Source organism: Vigna umbellata, chromosome 8, assembly GCF_029865625.1.
Source record: "Vigna umbellata cultivar VRB3 chromosome 8, Vumbellata_1.0, whole genome shotgun sequence".
NCBI classification, from domain to species: Eukaryota; Viridiplantae; Streptophyta; class Magnoliopsida; order Fabales; family Fabaceae; genus Vigna; species Vigna umbellata.
The window spans coordinates 15,379,065-15,401,494 of NC_142172.1; the positions used below are offsets into that span (position 1 = coordinate 15,379,065).

General features: G+C 36.5%; 2 protein-coding genes across 2 annotated transcripts; one reads left to right on the forward strand and one right to left on the reverse strand.

The window, feature by feature from the left end:
• The first annotated feature begins 2,703 nt into the window (after positions 1–2,703).
• On the forward strand, positions 2,704–19,446 carry LPAT2 (lysophosphatidyl acyltransferase 2). The gene is made up of 11 exons (XM_088096731.1): positions 2,704–2,922; positions 3,180–3,302; positions 4,030–4,069; positions 4,244–4,317; positions 4,589–4,648; positions 4,963–5,040; positions 5,491–5,649; positions 16,474–16,599; positions 17,582–17,674; positions 17,886–17,972; positions 18,882–19,446. Exons 1-11 carry the CDS (start codon positions 2,851–2,853, stop codon positions 19,119–19,121), a joined length of 1,152 nt encoding a protein of 383 aa, XP_087952857.1. The 5' UTR covers positions 2,704–2,850; the 3' UTR covers positions 19,122–19,446.
• Positions 7,157–8,476, reverse strand: LOC148194108 (uncharacterized). Its single transcript, XM_088097803.1, has one exon. The coding sequence runs from the start codon at positions 8,396–8,398 to the stop codon at positions 7,604–7,606; it is 795 nt and encodes a 264-aa protein (XP_087953929.1). The 5' UTR covers positions 8,399–8,476; the 3' UTR covers positions 7,157–7,603.
• Positions 19,447–22,430: the final 2,984 nt, after the last annotated feature.

Sequence of the window (22,430 nt, forward strand, 5' to 3'; positions counted from 1 at the left end):
CACACTCACAAGGTTAGTTTGTTCCACACCTTGGAACATACTGGAAGCCCCCAAGACTAAGACCTCCTGCTACTTCTCATGACATGGATCAATCCTCTCTACTTGAGAATGAAAGACCATTGGAGTTTTAAGATAACCCCCAAGACTGAGCTCCTGCATTCATTCTAAACATACTTGAACCTCACCAAGAGGATTCACTTTGGAACTTACTTTCACAACTTTGAAACCACATACATGGACCAGTCGCTCAGCGACCACACTCGTTGGGCGACCCCATAGTTCTCTCGCTCAACGACCCAACTCGTTGTGAGAATAAAAATGACATTAATCCCAGACCCCAACCTCTCACTCAGTGACCTAACTCGCCGTGCAGTAAACAAACAATGGTCCAGACCCCTAACCCTCTCGCTTAGCGACCCTACTCGCTAGGTGAGACCAGAAATAGTGGCCAAAACCCTTGAACCACTCGCCCAGCTACCCAACTCGCTAGGCGAATCCAAAGACAGTGGTTAAAACCCCTAAACCACTCGCTCAGCGACCCAACTTGCTAGGCGAAACCAGAAACAATGGTTTAGACCTCTCAACCACTTGCCCAACGACCCAATTCGCTAGGCGAATCCAGAGACAGTGGTCCAGACCCTTGACCTCTCGTTGAGCGACTCCACTCGCTCAACGAGTCTGCATAATTCTGCTGTACGAAAACTGCATAATTATTACCCCATACCACACTTGACCAAATTGATGTATTTTTTTTCCAAATTATAACCCTTCTATATCTTGTGATACACTTAATTATGCTCAACCAAAGTTGTCTAAACAATAAACTCATTTTAAACAAGTGGCTACAATATTTACCCCAAAACTTACAAAACATGAACTTAGAGACTCAAATTGAATTCTATCATTTGTGGCACAATTTCAAGCAACTTAGGGACTCTAACAAGTCCCAAATGACTTACCAAGACTCTCTAAATTGACCATTTGAACACAGAACTCCCAACTCAAATTTTCATTAGTTCATGCTTGAACATGACATCAAACAACTCATAACCAACCTCAATTGCACCAAATTAGTTCATCAACCATTTTTCACAATTTCACTACCTTAGACCTCATCTTGAAACAAATATTGACCTAAAACCAAGAGTAACCATTTCCCTCAACAAGTTAATCAACACAATTCACTTCATCAATATCACATCCAACATCAATAACATTTATAAACAAATCCAATATTGTTCTAACTATTCATCATCACACAAAGCATCAATTTCACCCAATTACTACAATTTTCACTAACACAAAACAACATTTGCATTCAAACAGTTTACTACTCACATTCCATCAAATTTACACCACATACTTCAATTAAAAGCAAATATTTATCTTCCCTTACCTCTAACAAACTTCTACAGTTGTAGAATTTCCCCGTAGCTTACACCACAAGGAACTCCTAAAAACACCTACAAATCACTGATTGGTGATTGGAAAGAGATCTTAGAACCTAAATTGAGTCAAGAATTGAAGAACGAACCAAATTGATACATGCAACAAAAACCCCTTGTAAGATCAAGAATTAAGAAAATACTATGAAAAAGGGAACGAAACTTACTTGCTCTACAACAAACTGATCAGTTAGAAAGGTAGCCCTTGTCGCGAGGATCACCTAGACACCTCCTGATCGTCGAACAAATGATTTAGGAGTAAGAAATTGTAGAGAGAAGTGAAAAGAAACAAATAGAAAAGAGTTTAGAGAGATAAAATGTTCTTAAATTAATGAGACAATAAGAAAATTCTATTTATATTGTAAATTTATTTTATAATAAAATACTTAGTCTTATTATTTTAATACACCTACTAACACTAATACTCTATTTTTTATAGGTTTTATATTTGATGTTTTAAACACATTAACAATTGTTTATTGTCTTTGACACAATTTTTTTAATATTAATTAAAAACGTGTTTAAAATCTTAAATAAACTTTAAAAAAAATTAAATTCACACCGATGGTAAACTAAATTAATTTAAAATATAGAAAAGGTACGAATTTTAATTTTTACTTGAAGTTAGAAATAAAAATATATTTAATTCTTTAATTATTAATAATTAAAAGTGTAAGCATGGATAAAAAATCTTTACTTTAAGGTGTACAGAGACAAATAATTGTATGGGTCTTGTGCATGTAATATTTTCTAAAATCAACAAAGTTATTTTCTTTACCAATGATTAATTCTGGAACCCCTTGCGTGATTCTAATTCTTTGTTAGTTGAATATGAAACTTTGTTTTGACAAATGATTGATTGTGATATTACAGGTGGTCAAATTTCTCTCTTATTTTGTTTAGGTGGCTTGCGATCCTTATATTCTATTATTCTAATAACTTGTTTTTATTGGATTCATTATTTTTAAATGTTCTTAAACTATTCTAATTCCAATGCCGTATATTTTATCAATAAATCAATTTTAATTAATAACATACTATGTAGTGATGTTCATCTTTATCATCAATCTGATGAAAGTGACTGTATTAACTTGTTTGAAAAATTAAATAAAAAATCACCTTAATAGTGGAAAAAAATATTAAATCTAGAATCTAACATTTAATTTGTACCTATTTCATATGATAACATCGAGTTTGTATAATTCAATTATTAAAACATGTAGTTGTATTTGGAATTAAAAAAATAAAAAAAGTAACTAATAGAGAGCACGTTATCAGAAGCAGACACAGTGGGATACACGCACCTAGGTAGCCATAGCAAGCATCAGCGTAAACAAGATCGACAACAGTGCAAGCAACATCATCAATATCATCGACAAATCGAAGTTTCAGAAATCCGCTGGCTATGACTGCTGCTGTTGTCGTCCCACTGGGCCTTCTCTTCTTCTCCTCTGGCCTCATCGTTAACCTCATTCAGGTCATTCCTCATTTTTTTTTCTTTCTGTATAAAACAAAATCCCTATTCTTTCACCGTGAGCCGACCCTTTTCTCACTGTTTTTATTTTTTGCATTTGCGGTTATTATTGGACATTCGATTCGCCCCTTATTGTTGGAACCCTCTTCGTTTTGTTTAACTGGAGAGAAAGTGTTTTTCACTGTCTATTGGTTGTTTATCGGTTAATTGATGATAATTGGTACTATGGGTGTTGACAAGTGGTGGTGTGATGCTCTCAGGCAGTATGCTACGTGTTTGTGCGGCCGGTGTCGAAGAATTTGTACCGGCGGATGAACCGGGTGGTGGCGGAATTGCTGTGGTTGGAACTCGTGTGGATTATTGATTGGTGGGCCGGTGTTAAGGTGTAGTTTCTCTTGTCTTGTTCATTTGATTTAAGGTCCACTAGTGCAGAGTGTTTAGTGCTTTGCTTGCTTGCTCTGCTAGATGATGTGGATTCGGAGTACTGAATGAGTTTACCTGGCATGCAATGCTGGTGTAAAAGTTTGTATAGTGTCAAGTAATCAGAGATTATCTTTGGTATGACTTTTAAAGTAGTTACTATAAATGATGGTTTGTGACTGGGTATGTGTTGCTTATTTTTGCTGAGTTATTTCTGGTCAGTTTCTTGAATTGATATTTGAATTTTTAAAGCTTGGTATTTGTAGGCGGATTTGACCCTAAGATTCGTTTAAATAAAGGTTGTTTTATTGGGGAATGAACCTGGTCATGATGTACGGGATACTCAAAAGTGAAGTAAATGAGAAAGTTGATGCTTGGCTTGTATGATATGGACTTTCTACTGAAATGAAGCTGTTCTAGCTCGTGTTCATTTTTTTAATGGTGGAATTTAATGGAGCAGACAGAACATAATTATTTGTTGTTCAATGCTTTTGATCGCCCTGTCCCGGTTCTAGTCTTATTATTTCTACTAATTTCTTTGAAGCATATTACAATTGTAAAATTGATGTTTCATCTAAAAGAAAAAAAAATATAGTAATTTGAAAGGCATAATACGTGAATTTGAGTTAATTTTTCTTATTGTTGGATTTGGAATAATCAAATATTTCATTTGTAACTTTCTATCTTCAGGTCCAAGTATTCACAGATAGTGAAACTTTTCGTTTAATGGGTAAGTCTCCTGTACTGTGCATTTGGTGCTCTAGGCTTTCTTACCTCTCCCCTCTTCATTCTGTTTCTTCTTGTGTTGTGCACGTATTTTGGAAAGGAAAAGGAAATGTATATGGTCTCTGCATTTTTCTTAATCTAAATCACTTGAGTTCTGATTCATTCTGGAATTTGTCAGGTAAAGAGCATGCTCTTGTCATATCCAATCACAGAAGTGACATTGATTGGCTTGTTGGATGGGTTTTAGCTCAGGTGATTGTCTTAGTTAGTATGACCTCTTTCACATTCATCACAAGAAATTTAATACTGGAATTTACATATGTATTGGAATCAGTTGCATGTTTCATTTGTCATTTTGAAATGTTTAATATTATCTTACTAGGACAAAAGTACTCATAGTTGGGGCCTACTTATAGGTTTATTTCACCATAAATGTGATATTCTTAGATTTAAAATGTGTTTCTAGACTCATCTAGGTTTTGCTTCAACTACTGAATGATTATTGAACGTTATTATTCTTCAGCGTTCAGGTTGCCTTGGCAGCACTCTTGCCGTGATGAAGAAATCCTCTAAATTTTTACCGGTATGTTATGTGAGAGCTTGTTGAATGGTACTTGTTTTCCAATCCTTATGTTTTAATGCTTTGATTAGGGGTGATACAAATGATATGATTTGAAATTGGAATGAATTATGAAATGGGGTTTTATTGTTTGTATATATTGATAATAATGGGATGGGATGTTCTGTTTGGTGGTTTGGTTTATCACACGATCTATGTCTACTTCAGGCCTGGTTGGACATGGAAGCTTTTGAACCTACTTGCATTTTTTTTTGGCTTCATTGATAATATCAGTGTTTGTGTCAATGTTGATCTATCAGCTAAGTTCAAATGTGCAGGTTATTGGTTGGTCAATGTGGTTTTCTGAATATCTTTTCCTGGAGAGAAGTTGGGCAAAGGATGAAAGCACGCTAAAGGTATGAGATACTAATATAATTGATGTTTGCACGTGTTATTGTTTTAATTATAGAAATAAGGAACATATCTTATATAATCAGTAGTACACAGAGTATATATGTATTACTAAGAGTGTTTTTGTTTATTCTTGTATCATATCTTTATTATTAAAGGATATCAAATCTTTTCTATATATTGTATTAATTGCTTTCTCTCAAACAAATAAAGCATTATTGTACCAGAAACACACTATATCAGTTTAATGTCTCTCTTTTTCGTATAGTTTAATGTCTCTCTTTTTCGTATAGTTTAACTGTTATATTAATGTCTTCTCATCCATTCACCAAGACGTAAAGTTACTGTAAATTCTCTATCTATCTCCTGCACTTTCATCATCCTCTCTCTCTTGGTGCATTAACTGCTTTTTTTATTTTGCATGTCATTTGAGTCTTGCAATATTGTATTTGCAGTCGGGCCTACAACAACTGAGGGATTTTCCTCTTCCCTTTTGGTTGGCTCTGTTTGTAGAAGGAACTCGCTTTACACAGGCCAAACTATTAGCTGCTCAGGAGTATGCAGCCTCAGCTGGATTGCCTGTTCCTAGAAATGTTTTGATTCCAAGAACTAAGGTTGATATATATATATTTCCTGATTTTTTTGTTCGTCTTTTTTCCTTCCCTTTTTTCTTTTCACTGTTTGAAAGTTCTGCATGATTCTTGTCTAGCTAATTATCTGTCTCAACTACATGCTAGCATATTCTTGGTGGGATTTTGTGTTAAATCATTTCTATTCTACTGCTTATGATTAGTTGTTATCACTCTACCTGTCAAGGGTGGCCAATGGGATTGTCTCAATTTTTAGTTTTAAAGTGGAGGGACTATACTAAAACAAATAAGCAAATAGAAGACAGTGTATTCAACCTACACTGTTGGGCTTGTAGTGATGTATATATAGGATACAAAGAAGAGTCAAGGCACTTGCCTAAAACCCTAACCCTAAAGCTGGGAACACACAAAGGAAAAATTAATAAAAATACTTGAGAATTAAACTATAAATAATTCTAGAGGGCTTGATTGATCTCTCTCATAATCTTCTATTTATAAGAATAAATTGATACAAAATTACATGATAAATAGGGTAATCCTAGACACAATATAATCATGATAAATAGGGTAATCCTAGACACAATATAATCATGATAAATAGGGTAACCCTTGACACAATATAATTATGATAAATAGGGTAACCCTTAACACAATATAATGATGATAAAATAGGATAAATATCCTAACACTCCCCCTCAAGCTGGAGCATACAAATTGTATGTACCAAGCTTGGAACAAATAAACTCAATCCGAGGACCCCTTAATGACTTGGTCAATACATCTGCGAGTTGATCGTTTGACCCAATAAACTCAGTACATATTTCTTTAGTCAACAACTTTTCACGAACAAAATGACAATCAATTTCTATATGTTTAGTCCTCTCGTGAAACACTGAATTTGATGCAATGTGGAGAGCAGCTTGATTTTCGCAATACATCTTCATAGTATGGATGTCATAGAATTTAACCTCTTGAAGGAATTGTTTCACCCATATAAGTTCACATGTTAGTGATGCCATTGCCCTATACTTGGCTTCAGCGGTTGATCGAGCTACTACATTTTGTTTCTTACTTTTCCATGAAATAATGTTTCCTCCCAGAAAAACACAATATCCTGTAGTAGACCGTCTATCAATAGGTGAACGTGCCCAATCTGCATCACAATACCCAGAGACCTGAATGCTTCCTTTATCTTCATATAACAATCCTTGCCCGGGAGCTTTCTTTACATACCTTAGAATGCGAATGAGAGCATTCCAATGGTCAACACATGGAGCCTGCATGAACTGACTAACCAATCCAACTGCAAAGGATAGATCAGGCCTTGTAATAGTGAGATAAATCAGTTTTCCAACCAGCCTCCTATACCTCTCTGGATCGGAGAATAATTAATCTTCTTCTGTCCTTAATTTTTGATTTGGGTCCATGGGACTGTCTACCGGTATGCAATCAATCATGCATGTTTCTTGTAATATATCAAGAGCATACTTCCTTTGGGAGATTACAACTCCATCTTTTGATTGCTCTACTTCAATGCCTAAGAAGTATTTGAGACTTCCAAGATCCTTGGTTTGAAAATGTCTACACAAGTACTCTTTTAGTTGAGATATTCCAACAACATCATTTTCTGTAATGACAATATCATTAACATATACTATTAAGTAAACACATTTCCCGAGAGAAGAATGATAGTAAAAAACTGAATGGTCTGCTTCACTGCGTTTTAGCCCAAATTTTTGAACAATGGAGCTAAACTTTCCAAACCAAGCACGTGGGGATTGCTTGAGGCCATATAGAGATCGATGCAATTTGCATACCATACCAGACTCCCCCTGAGCAACAAACCTAGGAGGTTGCTCCATATAAACTTCTTCCTCAAGATCACCATGTAGGAAGGCATTCTTGATATCCAATTGATGAAGAGGCCAGTGACGAATGACTGCCATGGCAAAGAAGAGGCGAATAGTAGTCATCTTGGCTACAGGAGAGAAAGTGTCACAATAATCAAGACCATAAACCTGAGTGTAACCTTTTGCAACAAGCCGAGGTTTGAGCTGATCAATTTCACCATCAGGATTGACTTTAACTGCATACACCCAACGACAGCCAACCGCCTTTTTGCCTGGGGAAGGGGCACTAGCTCCCAAGTATTACTGTGGTCAAGAGCCTGCATTTCTGCAATCATAGCTTGTCGCCATCCAAGATGATCAAGTGCTTCTTTCACATTCTTGGGTATAACAACAGAGGACACTAAGGATAAAAGAGAAAAATAGGAGGGCAACAATCGATGATAGCTTAGAAAATTATAAATGGGATGAGGGTTTCGAGTGGAACGAGTACCTTTTCTAAGGGCAATAGGCCATGCTGAATCATTTTCACCAGGAGGCGTGGGAGAAGGTGACGAGGGAGAAGAATCTGAAGTAGGAGATTCACCATTGTCTTGGGGAGGTGGACTATCCATTGGGGCCCTGTGTGGGATGATCTTAGTATGTGGAGAAACATGTGTAGAAGGATTGTGATCGAGACTTGGAATGACAAAGACAGTGGAGCTATTTGACTTAGCCATTGGAATAGGAAGGACCTTTTGGAGGATAGAAACATCCTGAACAGATGGAGAGTAGTAAGGAGTCTGTTCAAAGAATGTGACATTGGCAGACATGTAATACTTCTTAGTTTTAGGAGAGTAACACCGATATCCTTTTTGAAGTCGAGAATAGCCTAAGAAGACACATTTGAGAGCGCGAGCGGAGAGTTTGTCTAGACTTGGAGACATGTCATGAACAAAACATACACAGCCAAACACTCGGGGAGATGTATGAAAGAGAGGATCATTAGAAAACAAAATGGAGAAAGGGACTTTATTATCAAGAGAGGAGGAGGGCATCCTATTAATAAGTGTTGTAATTTGAGATAATATCTTTAGAATCTTCCTAATTAGAGGAAATAGATATATAATTTTTATTTTATTTTACTTTCCTAGTTTCCCTATTTCCCTTTTTAGGAGAATTAGATTATTACAAATAGAAAGTATCAGAATGTATTTTTTACGATTGAGAATAATAAATCAGTCTTATTTTCCTCATGGTATCAGAGCTTGTCTGATCCGCTTCCGCTGTCTTTGCTGTCTGCCGGCGGCCGGCCACCATGGCCGTCGGCGGCCCCCTAAAAGTCTCTTCTTTAACATATGTTTTTAATAGGCTCCAATTGCCCTAGTCAAGTTCTACCTTAGAATTCTAGCTTTTTCTCCAGTATTACCAACACGTCTGTCCTTCTGATAACTGCTACACAAAACTGTGCTTCCAGAATCTGGCCTAGCTATAAGCTATACTTCCAGAGTTCAATCTGACCTAGCTATAAGCTATACTTCCAGAGAGTTGAATCTGACCTAGCTATAAGCTATACTTTCAGAGTTCAATCTGATCTAGCTATAAGCTATACTTCTAGATAGTTGAATTTGACCTAACTATAAGCTATACTTCCAGAATTTGTCTCACAATGGGATTCAAACCCATTCCCTTTCGGACCAGTAACTGAAACTGGTGCTTTAGATCTGTCCAATCAATTTTGGCTCCTTTTTGACATTCTTATTGGCTGCCAGTTGAATCAAAGAGACCGAAAGTCTCTTCTTCGAAGAATCCAAGAAAGGCCACTGCCTTCACTGCTTACTCCATTGTGCACCGCCGCTATTTGTCGCCGGTCATCGTCTGCCGCCGGCCACCGTCGCAGTTCCGACCAATGACCAGCGGATCTGGATCGTCTCTTCGGGCGCGACCTAACCCTGGTGGTCGTCGTCTCATACTCCTCCGCACGCGCCGCTGTTCCGGTGTCGGAATCACACCGCGCCGCTTCCGGTCGACTTGTCGGACCTCCTCCTCTATGTTCTGACCCTCCATAGCAGCCATTGTTGTCATCTTCGTTGTCTCCACAACTACCTCCTTCAAAAACGCAAACCTCAAACCTTAAGCTTTCTCTCGGGTTCGGTTTTTATTTCTCTTTGTTTTGCGAAACCCTGCGTCGTATTTTAGATCTATTTTCATCTCTCCTTTCCGATCCTCTTAATTCGTCTTCGATTAGCGATTAAGGATGGTGTCAGACGCTAGCAAGAAGAAGGCTCCTCAGAAGAAGGCCGCTGCCTCTGCCGTCGCCGCCGCTGTCGTTGCTCGCTGCACGCTTCTGCATCGCCAGACCTCCCTCTCGTTTTTGTGTTCTGGTTTAGTGCGTGCGTTCTGGTTTATGCCTCCACCAAATGACCAGGACCTTTCCTCCTCCTATCACCAATGGGTTCTCACTTTGTTTCTGTTTCTCAAGCAACAGTGCTTCGTTCCGCTGCTACCACAGTCGGTGTAGGGACAGTCAGCCGTCAGCGCAGTCAGTTGTTGCAACCTCTACAGTTTGTCGCTGCCACCTCAATAAGTTGCCTTATTTTCTTTGATCAAGAGTTTCCGCTGTTTGCCATGACGGGAAATATTTTTCAGCCCCTGCCGAGAACTTTCTTCTTGGGCTAGAGTTTAGCCCATACTTCTTGTGATACAGTGTTAAGTATCACCATTTAGGAGTAGTCCAGCAGCGAACTTTGGACCTCCAACCTGTCTTTGGCCTTTTGATGCCATCATAAGTCCCAATCTTTGGTGTTTTTGGTTTCCGCCAATGCCTTGTTGTAACAGCTCACTGAGAGTTGTTCTAATGCCTTGTTGTAACAGCTCACTGAGAGTTGTTCTATGAGACCACCCGCTGATTTGGCTCGTTCGATGTTAGGGGTTTCAGATTTGTCCTCAAGTATGGATCGGTTCTCACCAGTTCTTCCTCCTTCACGTTTTGTCATTGACGTGCATATGTCGTTCAGTCGTGAGGGGAAGAAAAGTTTCAGCCGCCGCAGGGTAGTTAGTCCCTGAAGGTTTGTTGCTATTTTAGCCGCTGTAGGATGGTTAAGTCCCTATAGGTTTGTTGCTGTTAGCCACTGCAGGCAGTTCAGTTCCTGCAGGTTTGTTGTTGTTCAGGGCAGTTAAGTCCTTAAAGGTTCGTTGTTGTTAGGGCAGTTAAGTCCCTTAAGGTTTGTTGTTGTTCAGGGTGGTTAAAGTCCCTACAGGTTTGTGGCTGTTAGCCTTTTAGTGCCGCTGTAGGGTAGTGTAATCCCTGCAGGTCTGTTGCTGTTTAGGTCTGTTGCTGTTTAGGGCAGTTAAGTCCCTGAAGGTTTGTTGCTTTTTAGGGTAGTTAAGTCCCTACAAGTTTGTGACTGTTAGCCTTTGAAGGCCTCCCATATGTTACTCATGGAAATCATGTTCTTGAAGTTTTGTTGTTGTTCGCCACTATTGATGGCAATCCAGTCCCTGCAGTTTGTTGTTGTTTGCCACTGGAGGCCCTTCATCTGTTCTTGTAGTTTGTTGCATTTTGCTGCTGCAAGTCATCATCCATTTTTGATGGAAATCTCCCTCGTCCATTGCTGTCCAAGTTGAAGTTTCATGGTGCTAGTTCGCCCTCGTCCATTGTTGTCCAATTTGGTTTATTGACGTTCTCTACAATTGAGTTTGACTATTCCAAGCTTGGTTCATACAATCCTGTATGATCTAGCTTGAGGGAGAGTGTTGTAATTTGAGATAATATCTTTAGAATCTTCCTAATTAGAGGAAATAGATATATAATCTTTATTTTATTTTACTTTCCTAGTTTCCCTATTTCCCTTTTTAGGAGAATTAGATTATTACTAATAGAAAGTATCAGAATGTATTTTTTACGATTGAGAATAATAAATCAGTCTTATTTTCCACAATAAGATAACATGCAGTTAAGATGGCATCCCCCCAGTGATGGGCACCAAGCAAAAGGGTACGAGCAATTTCAACCAAGTGTCTATTTTTTCGTTTTGCTATACCATTTTGCTGCGGTGTATGAGGACAAGTAGACTGATGTAAGATACCATGGGAACTTAAGATGGCAGAAAAGGAAGTCTCACATCGACTAGAGATAAGGCCAATTCATAGTTTATAAGTGGGTGCAAACCTCACCCTACAAGCCGGTTTTGTGGGGTTGAGTTAGGCTTAAAGTTCACTTCTAACATGGTATCAGAGCCATGGTTAGAGCCTATCCTAGCGATATTTGTTGTTTGCTGGGCATATTGTTCCACCCGCTATCGGGCCGCTATCGGACCACTCATTAAAAATGTCTAATCCCACGCTCGAGATGTATATACCTCGGCGTGAGGGGGTGTGTTGGAAGTCCCACATCGACTAGAGATAAGACCAATTCATAGTTTGTAAGTGGGTGCAAACCTCACCCTACAAGCCGGTTTTGTGGGGTTGAGTTAGCCTTAAAGTCCACTTCTAACAAAAAACAAAAATAACATTACATTTCAACACTTTTTAATGATTCAGAATGGTGATCCTTTGGATAATACCTCTGTCAAATATATGCTAGGTTAATACAAACAATTGGTCATTGATTTATCTGATATTTTGAGGATTATGAAAATTGTGTTTCATGTGTAACATAAGTTATTTATATTCCCTTGAATGTATAACCCTCTTATTTTGTGGAATATTCTTAGATGGCTTTTTCATCAAAGTTGATTTAATCCTAAATCAATTTTATTGCTGTACCACAATATAAAACTACATTTCAATAAGAAAACCTGAGCTGCTTGTTTAAATCAATATAGGGTATCCTCGTTTCGGTCTTTGTTTCACATTGTATTATTGGCGTCATGATTTCTTGACTTTTATTGTAAATTTGGCCTATCTCCCAAACTAGACAACGTAGGACAGAAAAATAATTAGGGTTTCTACATAAACATGTTTATTTGGGTTTTCTTGAAATGATCAATCATATAAAAACAAGAAAATTGGAAGTTCATGGGGTTTTCAAAAGGTAGGGAAATTCGCATGTTGTTGGATGGGGGTTTAGGCTCAGTTGGTGGGTGAATTAATGAAAAAGGTAACGCAACATATTGTGAGACACTATTGTTAGAAGTCCCACATCGACTAGAGATAATGTAAAGTATAATAGCGGGTGCAAACCTCACCTTACAAGCCGGTTTTGTGGGGTTGAGTTAGGCTTAAAAAGTTCACTTCTTAACATGATATCAAAGTCAGGTTAGAGCCTATCCTAGCGATATTTATTGTTTGTTGGGCATATTGTTCCACCCGCTATCGAACTACCCATTAATGTCTAGTCTCACGCTCGAGATGTATATACCTCTGCTTGAGGAGAGGGCAGGGGGGGGTTGGAAGTCCCACATCAACTAGAGATAAAGCCAATTTAGAGTATATAAGTGGGTGCAAACCTTACCTTACAAGCCAATTTTGTGGGATTGAGTTAGGCTTAAAAAGTCCACTTAACAACTATGAGTAAAGGAACTACGACTATGTTTCCTTAATTGACGTGACTCACAACAAATTAGATAAATTGGACAAACTGGGAACAAGTTGCTTCAATTTGGTAAGACTGAGATGATCCAACTGAGCATGAAGAAGAGATGGAGACTCCATAACTATGCCAACATGTGTAGAAGGGCACAGATAACAAATGCCATGAGACTCACATTGGGTGCCAATTATTTGTCCCGAACTTCGGTCCTGTAAACAAATAAAATTTTCGGTAAAAGAAATAACACAATCAAGAGAACAGGTTAGACAAATAATGGATAATAAGTTAAAGAGGATCGAGGGATATAAAGAACCTTATTAATGGTTAAAGATGGAAAAAGATTAATAGCACCAACACCATGAGATAAGACCCTAGACCCATCAGCTATTGTAACCATAGTTAAATTATCCAAAGAGGATAAAGAAAAAAAACATATTTGTTACAGTAATGGGATTTGTGGCACCTGAGTCAAGAATATAAGGTCCAAGGAAAGAAATTTGAGTTAGGCCAACAAAAGATATACTTGTGCATGCAAATGAAGCAGTGGAACTAGAGTTCTGACGATTCTCATACCATTTGAGAAATTCATTGAAAAGAGCAAATTGGCCTGTGTTATCAAAAGAGGCAGCAAAAGAAGCCATGGAGAGAGAAAAACCCTAAAAAACAAGGTTCTCCAATCAAGGCAACAAGCACAGATCCTGAAAGAGGAGGAGGCGACTTAAGTGCAGTTGTTCGCTATCCAGATGATACGTTTCTATCCTGGAAAGAGTACCCTCGTTTTTGAATTTGATTCCTCCTGTACCATAAACAAAGAAAATAAGAGAATAATGCGGAAATAAGATAGAGACTATCAAAAGCTTTAGGTTTTAGATACCATGTTAAATATAATAAAACTAGATATAGGATTAATCTCCTTTGTGTAAAAAATACACATAGGGTAATAAAAATGAGAATGTGGACTAAGTCCAAATAAAAATGTAAAAGTAACATAATTAACATAGGGACTATATTTCCATAATTAACATAAAACGCAATATATCTAAGAATAAGCATCAAACTGTATACATATGTGTGTGGGTGTGTTTTACTTGGGCCACGGAGGCATTATGAAAATATTCGCCAGTTTACCATTGGAGTTCACAAATAATGTAATGATTTCTCCAAAAAGAATATTTTCTTAGATTAAGGGAAGTCAATTTTATATTCTTAGTATGTTTATGAAATCCTGATTTGGACGCAATGTGCAAAGCTGCTATATTATCACAAATGAATTCCATAGTTGATCTTATTTCACAAAATTTCACAATATTTGAATTGAAATACTAATGATGTATCATAGAAGCAGCTATGTTAGGAATTGTGAACTGTTTTCTCTTCTGAATCATAAGATTCACGGACTTTAAAAAATTGTAATATACTTGAATCACAAAACTTTCATTTTACGTGTAGTCTATTTGTAGGAAGACTTTCATAATAGTTCCAAGTAATGTCAGGCTCCCTTTTTGATTTACCCATTATAATGCAAAAGTCCAGTAGAAAACTCATTCAGCAGTAGCATGTGTAAAGCAAGGGAAGGGAGCAGCACTGCAGCAACACATTGTTCTGGAGTAGAAGGGAATATTACCAACGTTTATAGTTTATTAAATAGACACAAGGAAAAGACAAAGATAATTGGGTGATAGGTGTAGGCAGAGAAGAGAGATTATGGCTGAGAGTCTAGAAGTGAGGAAGAGGCAAAATAATAAGTGGATATGGCTGGAGGGAAAAGAAAGACCATTTTGCCTCTCTTCCTGCTCAGATTTGTGCAGAATTACAAAGCAGATATAGGGATTTTTCAAACTGGGTTGCATGACCCAACCCATTTCAGAGTGTGATTTGTGAGCCATTCCACCCACAATTCAGTGCACTGAATCAAACCAGAATTGTGATTCATTGATTCTGAAAGCGCTTTGAATGATGTCAGATTCAGGAGGAAAAACGATTATAGTTGTGATATGTATCGCAGGGGCAGAAAATGTATCATATCGTATGATACTAATAGTGTATCATATGATACTACCATGCAAAATTTCAATTGTTGAAGTAGTTTCTTCAACCATGTTAGTTCACACATATGACTAGCCAGAGCTAAGAAGAGTATCAATTGTCCACAAGAGGTTTGAGCTAATCTGAAGCTGGAGTAGAGATTGATGTGTCAATGTAGGTTCTAGAATTTTGGTTTAAGGCCGAATTCAAGCTCTCAAAATTGACTTTGAAGTTGTGGACTACCTAAGCTTTATAGAGCTTTTTAAGTTATATCAATAATTAATGTAGAACTAAACCACCACTCTTTAGGCTACAATTCAAGGTAGTCCCCATTGAGGCCACAACTAAGGTGGGCTAGGAGTGATTGCAATCAAAGTAACTTTCGAACACTCTCCTTCACACATAGGGCTACCGCCTGGAGTGTGGCAAATGCATGTGGCCCAGCAGTGATCTAAAATAGGTCCTGATACCATTTTAGGATTTGGGTTTAAGATTCGATTTAACCCCACAAAATTAGCTTCAAAGATGAGAACTGCTCTAGCTTTATAAAATATTTGCAAGTCGTATCACTATATGATGTAGCACTAAATCACACCCTTGAGGCTGCAATTAAGATTCCCCCAAAGAGGCCATAACTAAGGTAGCTTAATAACAGTATGCTAAGTCAGTATTGGGCTTTTCTGGTGAGGTGAAGAAATGAGAGTCCTCAAAGAAAGTGACATTTGCAACATTTAAAAGGAACACATTGGAATGTAACACAATATCCTAGCTGAGTCTGAGAATGTCAAGTTATGTTCACTTGTTGAACAGGCTGATAATTATCAAAATCTGGAGAAAGATAATTAACAACATAGGTAGAACTAAAAATGCGAAGATTATCTGTAGTAAACAGAATGGAATAGAATATTTTATTATTAAGAAAATGAAAATTGATTTATCAAGTAGCCAGTGTTGAGAACAACGTTGCCCCAAAGTTTTAAAGGTGTACCATGTAATAAAAGAGCATGGGCTGTGTCAAAATTGTTACAAATTTTCTTTTCTGCTATGCTATTCATTGTGGAGTATGTGGACAAATTGAATCATGCCACATATGGCCATAAAAGAATTAGAAAATGCAGAAAAACTATTCTTTTGAATTATCAAACATGTATAATACAACTTTTTTTTTTGTCCAAATTGGGTTTAAATTTTGTTGCTGAAGTTATAAAAAGTAATGAAAAACTATAGAAATTCTTCCGTTAAAGATACCCAGTTATTTCTTAAAAAATACGTGAGCAAGTGACAAAGTAGCTGTACTCTTCGATGCAACTGACTTTAAAATCTAGTTGTTGCTGCCCTTTGTTTTATTTTGTTTGAGAAACATTTAATATCACATATATGACCTAATAATGCTATGCATTGTATTAGGTTTTGTTGTTCGTTTCTGTTTGCTCTGAAGTATTTACTGAGCTATGTTGCTTTCAGGGTTTTGTTTCAGCAGTAAACCATATGCGCTCATTTGTTCCTGCCATTTATGATGTAACAGTGGCAATTCCCAAGAGTTCACCTGCTCCTACAATGCTAAGACTCTTCAGAGGAAAATCTTCAGTGGTGAGCCTATCAAAGTAGACATTTAGAAAGAACAAAATAAAAGTAGATGCTATCAAACATGAGACTTCCACCAAGTTTCTCTTAATTTCATTGTCTTCATTATTCTTCTACAAGTAATTAATGTGCAGGATATTTTGATTGCAGAAATTAATAATGTCACTATAAATAAGAATTAGCTCAGGAGGCATAAAAAGGAGTGCATTTCCTGCTTGATGCGGGTCTTGATATATAAATGCCTTTCTGATCAATGTGTGCTTTGGTAATTTGGTAGCCACGAAGAAGGCGCATTAAGATTAGGAGTCCAATGCATGTGGATAGAATTGATTTCTTTTTTCTTCCTCAAATTGTATGCTATTTCCAGAACATATTTTTGTAGCATGTATGGAATAAGATTTCATTTTCTTTCTTTTGTTTTTGGTCTGATGGTATGTGAAGGCTAACAATGACTATAGTCAGAAAAGTTAATCAAATGACCATTGTAGGACACCTGATAATCTTATTTAACAGAACTTTATCCTGGAGATTTTGAGTAGGCTTATTTGTATTTATGGAAAACCATGGTATTGCCGGGGAATTTGGAGGCACTATTCTTGGTTGTTAAAGGAACAAGAGTTTTGACTTTGCAATTTGGTACTTACGTTTTTACTTTAAAGAATAGCAGAGCTTTTAAGGATCCATAGTTTTCTATGTAGCCACCTAAGCGATTTGGTGCGTATGTTTTTAGCTTTTACTTTTAAGAATAAAGAAGCTTTTAAGGATTAAGAGTTCTGTGTAGCTGCCTGACCGAACAATATGCACCACTTCCTTATGCTGTTTTTTCCTCAGTTTGCTTTTGTTCCGCAAGAGGATTTCTTATCTTTCTGACATAATCTTTATATATATATATATATATATATATATATATATATATATATATATATATATATATATATATTTTAGAATATATAGTTTAATTAAAAATTTACTCATTTTACCACCTTAGGTGCATGTGCATATTAAGCGACATTTGATGAAGGATTTGCCGGAAGAAAATGAAGCTGTTGCTCAATGGTGTCGAGATATATTTGTGGCTAAGGTGTGTTATTTGAATTTTTATCTGTTAATTGAAGCGTGAAAGCCACTCTGTAGTTGTCCAAGTTTTTTTTATTGATAACTGTGCAAATAATGTTACCATATATATTAGTTCCCATAGTCTATTTGCAAGAATGTTTCGGTATATTTTGTAGCTTCTAATTCTCGTTGTACACTTTTGCACTTTTTTCGCCCTTATTCCTCTGGGACACCAGGATGCATTGTTGGACAAACATATAGCTGAGGACACATTTAGTGGCCAAGAGCTGCAGGATACCGGTCGACCTGTAAAGTCTCTTGTGGTGAGATACTTCTTATCACGTCTAACTTCACGTTCCTTATTTATCAGCCTTCTTCTATTGCATAAATTTTACACTTTCTGTCCTTTTCATAGGACCCAAATCAGAGGTAGGCTGGTCTTGTTATATAATTCAATCTAGAATGTCTCCAGCTTTAATTTGTTTTTCACAAAAATACCCTCTCAACTACAAGTATTTTTCTAAGTTCAATATACTATAAGTGGAATGCATTAAGATCTTTAAGTTCTTTGCCGTCTCTAACTCATGTATAAAAGTATTTGAAAAAACTTTAACACACACATATACCAATAAAAATTACAACAATAAATATTTTAACGATGAACATTTAGCATAATAAAAAACTAAAAAATGTTTACAAAGCAATAAAGGTAGGTTTTATTAACATTAACTTTGTTAAAAAGTAAACTTTAAACCTAATTCAACCCTACAAAATCATATTGTAAGGTGAGATTTACACGCGTTTATATACTTTAAATTAATTTTATCTCTATTCGATGTAGAACTTTCAACCTATCCCCACATCTCGAGATATATACATCTCGAGCATGAGACTTAACATTATTGGATGGTTTGATAGCGGGTGAAATAATATGTTCAAAGGATAAACTTTAATCTGGTCATGATACCATGTTAAAAAATGACCTTTAAATTTAACTCAATCCCACAAAATTAGTTTGTAGACCTTTAAATTTAACTCAACCCCACAAAACTAGTTTGTAAAGTGAGGTTTCCATCCACTTATATGTTCTAAATTGATCTTATGTCTAGTCAATGTAGGACATCCAACAAAGGGAAATTCTAGAAAAAATATACAAATTATAGACAAATTTAATACTACTAGCTACATATAAATTATTTTTTTCCTCATAAACTATTTTACTGTTGGAACAGGTTGTCATATCTTGGGCTTGTGTGGTTGTAACGGGGGCCATAAAGTTCCTTCAATGGTCTTCACTACTATCTTCCTGGAAGGGTATTGCATTTTCTGCAATTGGTTTGGGAGTTGTCACTCTACTCATGCACATCTTGATTCAGTTCTCACAAGCTGAGCGTTCAACCCCTTCCAAGGTTGCCCCAGCAAAGTCCCGGAATAGGGAAGAGATAGAGGCTAGGGATAACAAACAAGACTAGTTCACACAGGTTATCTGAATATTCTATACATAGATAGGGAATTCATCAGAGGTCATATCTTGAACTTGAAAATTGCACTTCAGTGGTTTATCAAAAAAGTTGCATTAACGTGTCTTTAGGTACTCACTATTGTTTGTTTTGGAATTTCACCTCGTATGTGTTCATTACTACGCATATACTACTCATTATTTTCAAATTAATTAGGATGAATTTGTATAGACAAATATATAGGAAAGGCGTACTAAATCCTACCTAACATCGCACTGTTTTGGGCACGTGTACACTTTCTGTTATTATTTTGTGGTTATTTCTTCTCTTGTTCAAATTTCTAAGTGTCTTTGAACTGTTATCTGCTCTTTTATTTTTAAAAATTATTTTTGAAACAATACATTGTTATACTTTTAATTAGTTATTTATTTTAGTATAATGTAATGATTTTGTTGCTTTAATTATGCACTTGAGTTATTGCTTTCTCCTTAAGATATTATCAAATCTGTGAATAAAAGTGAACAATATCTTCACTTTGAGGGTGCTTTGGACTCTGTAACTTTTTTTACTCCATTATTTTTTAAGTTTTTGAGAGTTCTAGATAGTATGGAAGTGAAAAATACTTTTTATCACTTTTTTTTGTTTCTCAATATTTAACAATGTTGACACAATTATCGAAATAAATTTTAACTATAGTTTCAACACATGTATTAGGAAAAGCATGACATCAATTTTGGTCCACAAGAATTCTGTCTAATTTCTTAGCAATACAATTTCCCAATTGACGTTGATACCAGAAAAACTTGTAGTCCTATGTCTCGATATCCATAAAGTCGTAGGAACTAATCATGCTCAAGAAAAGTGACAACCTTCTTATATACAAATTTATCTCAATACATCTCTTAATACTTAACATGAGCCATAGATGTGAGATATTAAATTGGCGACCCATAAGGTAGTCTAAAAGACCACCCACAAATTCACTTAATGTTTTTTTTTGGAGATTCAAATTGATATTGCCTGAGTAATATATCATGATTTTGAATCCAAATAAGCTAGGATCCAAATTCTTCTTGCCTTATTCCTCCACAATTTATAAGCTGAAACCCCAAAGAAAACCAAAACACGGATTTAGGAAAAAAGAGCAATGAGTTTTAAAAAAAATAACAATGATAAGTTTAGATAAACACTGACTATTTAACACATTTTCAACCCTTGCATTAATTGCCTTGGGAATATTTCGACTCAATCTATTTATTTCATAATCATTTCAAAGTAAAAGAAAAAACAAAAATATTCATTTATACATTTCCATATAATTGGATGACATGTCATTAGGCATTAAATTGTCTTTATTTTTAATACTTTTCCACCACAAATTCAACATAGGACTAGGACTAGTTGTTTGGGTGAGGATAAGCAAAGTAACATTTATAATATGTGTTTCAGGTATAGGGCTGAATGTTCACTTAAAACATTCTTTTGTTGCTTATTCCTTAGTTGTCTTCTTTCTATTAGGATAACTTGTTCTTCAATCGATCAAATGTATCTGTTAAAAATATTTTGATACTAAAGTGAATTTAAGTTTGAGCAGTTAAGTGGTTAAAGCTATAATAAATGTGTGGTAAAACTCTTAACATCTATACCTTTGATCTATATTTATACTTTTGTCCATGAGATTTTTTTATTAGGGTTCGTCGAATAACGATCCAATTTCGTTTAAACCTGACTCTTGACTTGTTTAGATTAACTAGATAATTAACTGATGTTGATCGCGCGATTGATCAGTGTCTTTCGGGTGTGGACAATCGGTCATGTTATTTCAATCGGTACATATCGGGTGATACATATAGTACATAGGTTGAACAAGCCTATAGCTTGAATTAAGATCACAAGCAAAAAAAGGTTTATTATCGCTCAACTCAACCTTGAAAATATGATTGTTAGTATTTGATGGTTATGCCTTCCCGTGAACCGTGTCGATGCTTCACGAACCGCTTAATTCACCTTTGAAAATGTAACTGTGTGGCAATGAATGTGTGTGTTGCCTCGTGAACCACAATGTCAGCTTTAACATCGAATGTGAAGTGTCGCATATCTTTTGTCGTTAGAGGGTGTAAGATCTAACGGTCATGAAAGAGCCACATGTACCCAAAGTTTTTTATAAATAGGCATCAAGTGGCCCCGTCATTTTCACCACTCTTGCTTACACACTTGGTTTTGCACTGTTATGCTTCGTATGTTTTCTCATTCTTAAGGTAATAATGTTTGCCATTAAGATCTTTTTGGAAAGATCCTCTCATTGGCAGGGTAGGGATATGTTAATGACCCATGTAGGTTATCATCATTGCTAGGTCATCTTCCTAGGATCGAGGGTTGTCTGAGTAGAGCTTAATATCTGGAAATCACATCATAACGCTTGCCAAAGTTGATAATAAAGGTTCGATCAAGGACCAAAGAGATAAGGAGGCCTCACGAGAGGAGCGCCCACACAGTTTGGGAGATTCACGCTGACATTGCCGCCAAAGGGAATGAGCTAAATATTCTAGAAGTCCTCAGGTACAATTAGGTGGCACACGAGATTCATGAATAGGCTACTCACTTCAGGTGGGGTAACGATTTAGTGGACCTCGCCAGCTAAACTTTTATTTTGTGGGACAAGATGGAGGATGATGTTGTACATCTTCGCGCGTGTCGGGGCAACGATTAGGTGTGTCACGGTCAGGAAAACACGAAGTTGGATTTCATTTTTATATATTAATGCTTCTTCACTAACATATTCATGCACGTCTTATTGAGAATTTCCAAGTTGGGGTCCTGCAAGAACTGAATGTGGCTCCTACTCATGTTCACCCGAACGTCTGGACAACTATGCAGACATTCGACATCCTTTGCAAGGCTTTGGGCCTCACTTTTACCCTGCTTTAGTCCTTTATCACTATTAGAATCCTTTGATTGACTACTAGGGATGAATGTCTTTAATAAGTGAGAGCGATTGGAATCTTTTCGAACTCTTCACCACTTCCTACAAGGGCTTCAACGAAGGATTCTTCAAGATTATCATTTCTCCCTACGACTTAAAGTTTTTCTTTTATGGGAATGATCGGTCTAAGTTTTCTTTGTACTGAACTTGAAACCCTACTCAGTCTGATCCTTGGGAATCATCGATGATGACCCTTACAGAGTGTTCTCCTCTTGATTTTTGGTGCAGCTGCCTCCCAAGCTCCTTACTAGAGAGCTTTTGAAATGTTTCCACTCCTGTAACATTGGTTGGGATGTTTATGGTAAATAGTCTTTCCTTCTTTAGTTAATTTTTTATGG

What these genes read in the sequence shown, in the direction of transcription:
- LPAT2 (XM_088096731.1), top strand. Translation starts at nt 2,851, where the DNA reads ATGACTGCTGCTGTTGTCGTCCCACTGGGCCTTCTCTTCTTCTCCTCT. An exon ending in TCATCGTTAACCTCATTCAG is followed by an intron (nt 2,923 to 3,179) that starts GTCATTCCTCAT and finishes TGATGCTCTCAG; the next exon opens with GCAGTATGCTACGTGTTTGT. An exon ending in AGGATGAAAGCACGCTAAAG is followed by an intron (nt 5,041 to 5,490) that starts GTATGAGATACT and finishes TTGTATTTGCAG; the next exon opens with TCGGGCCTACAACAACTGAG.
- LOC148194108 (XM_088097803.1), bottom strand. Translation starts at nt 8,398, where the DNA reads ATGTCTCCAAGTCTAGACAAACTCTCCGCTCGCGCTCTCAAATGTGTC.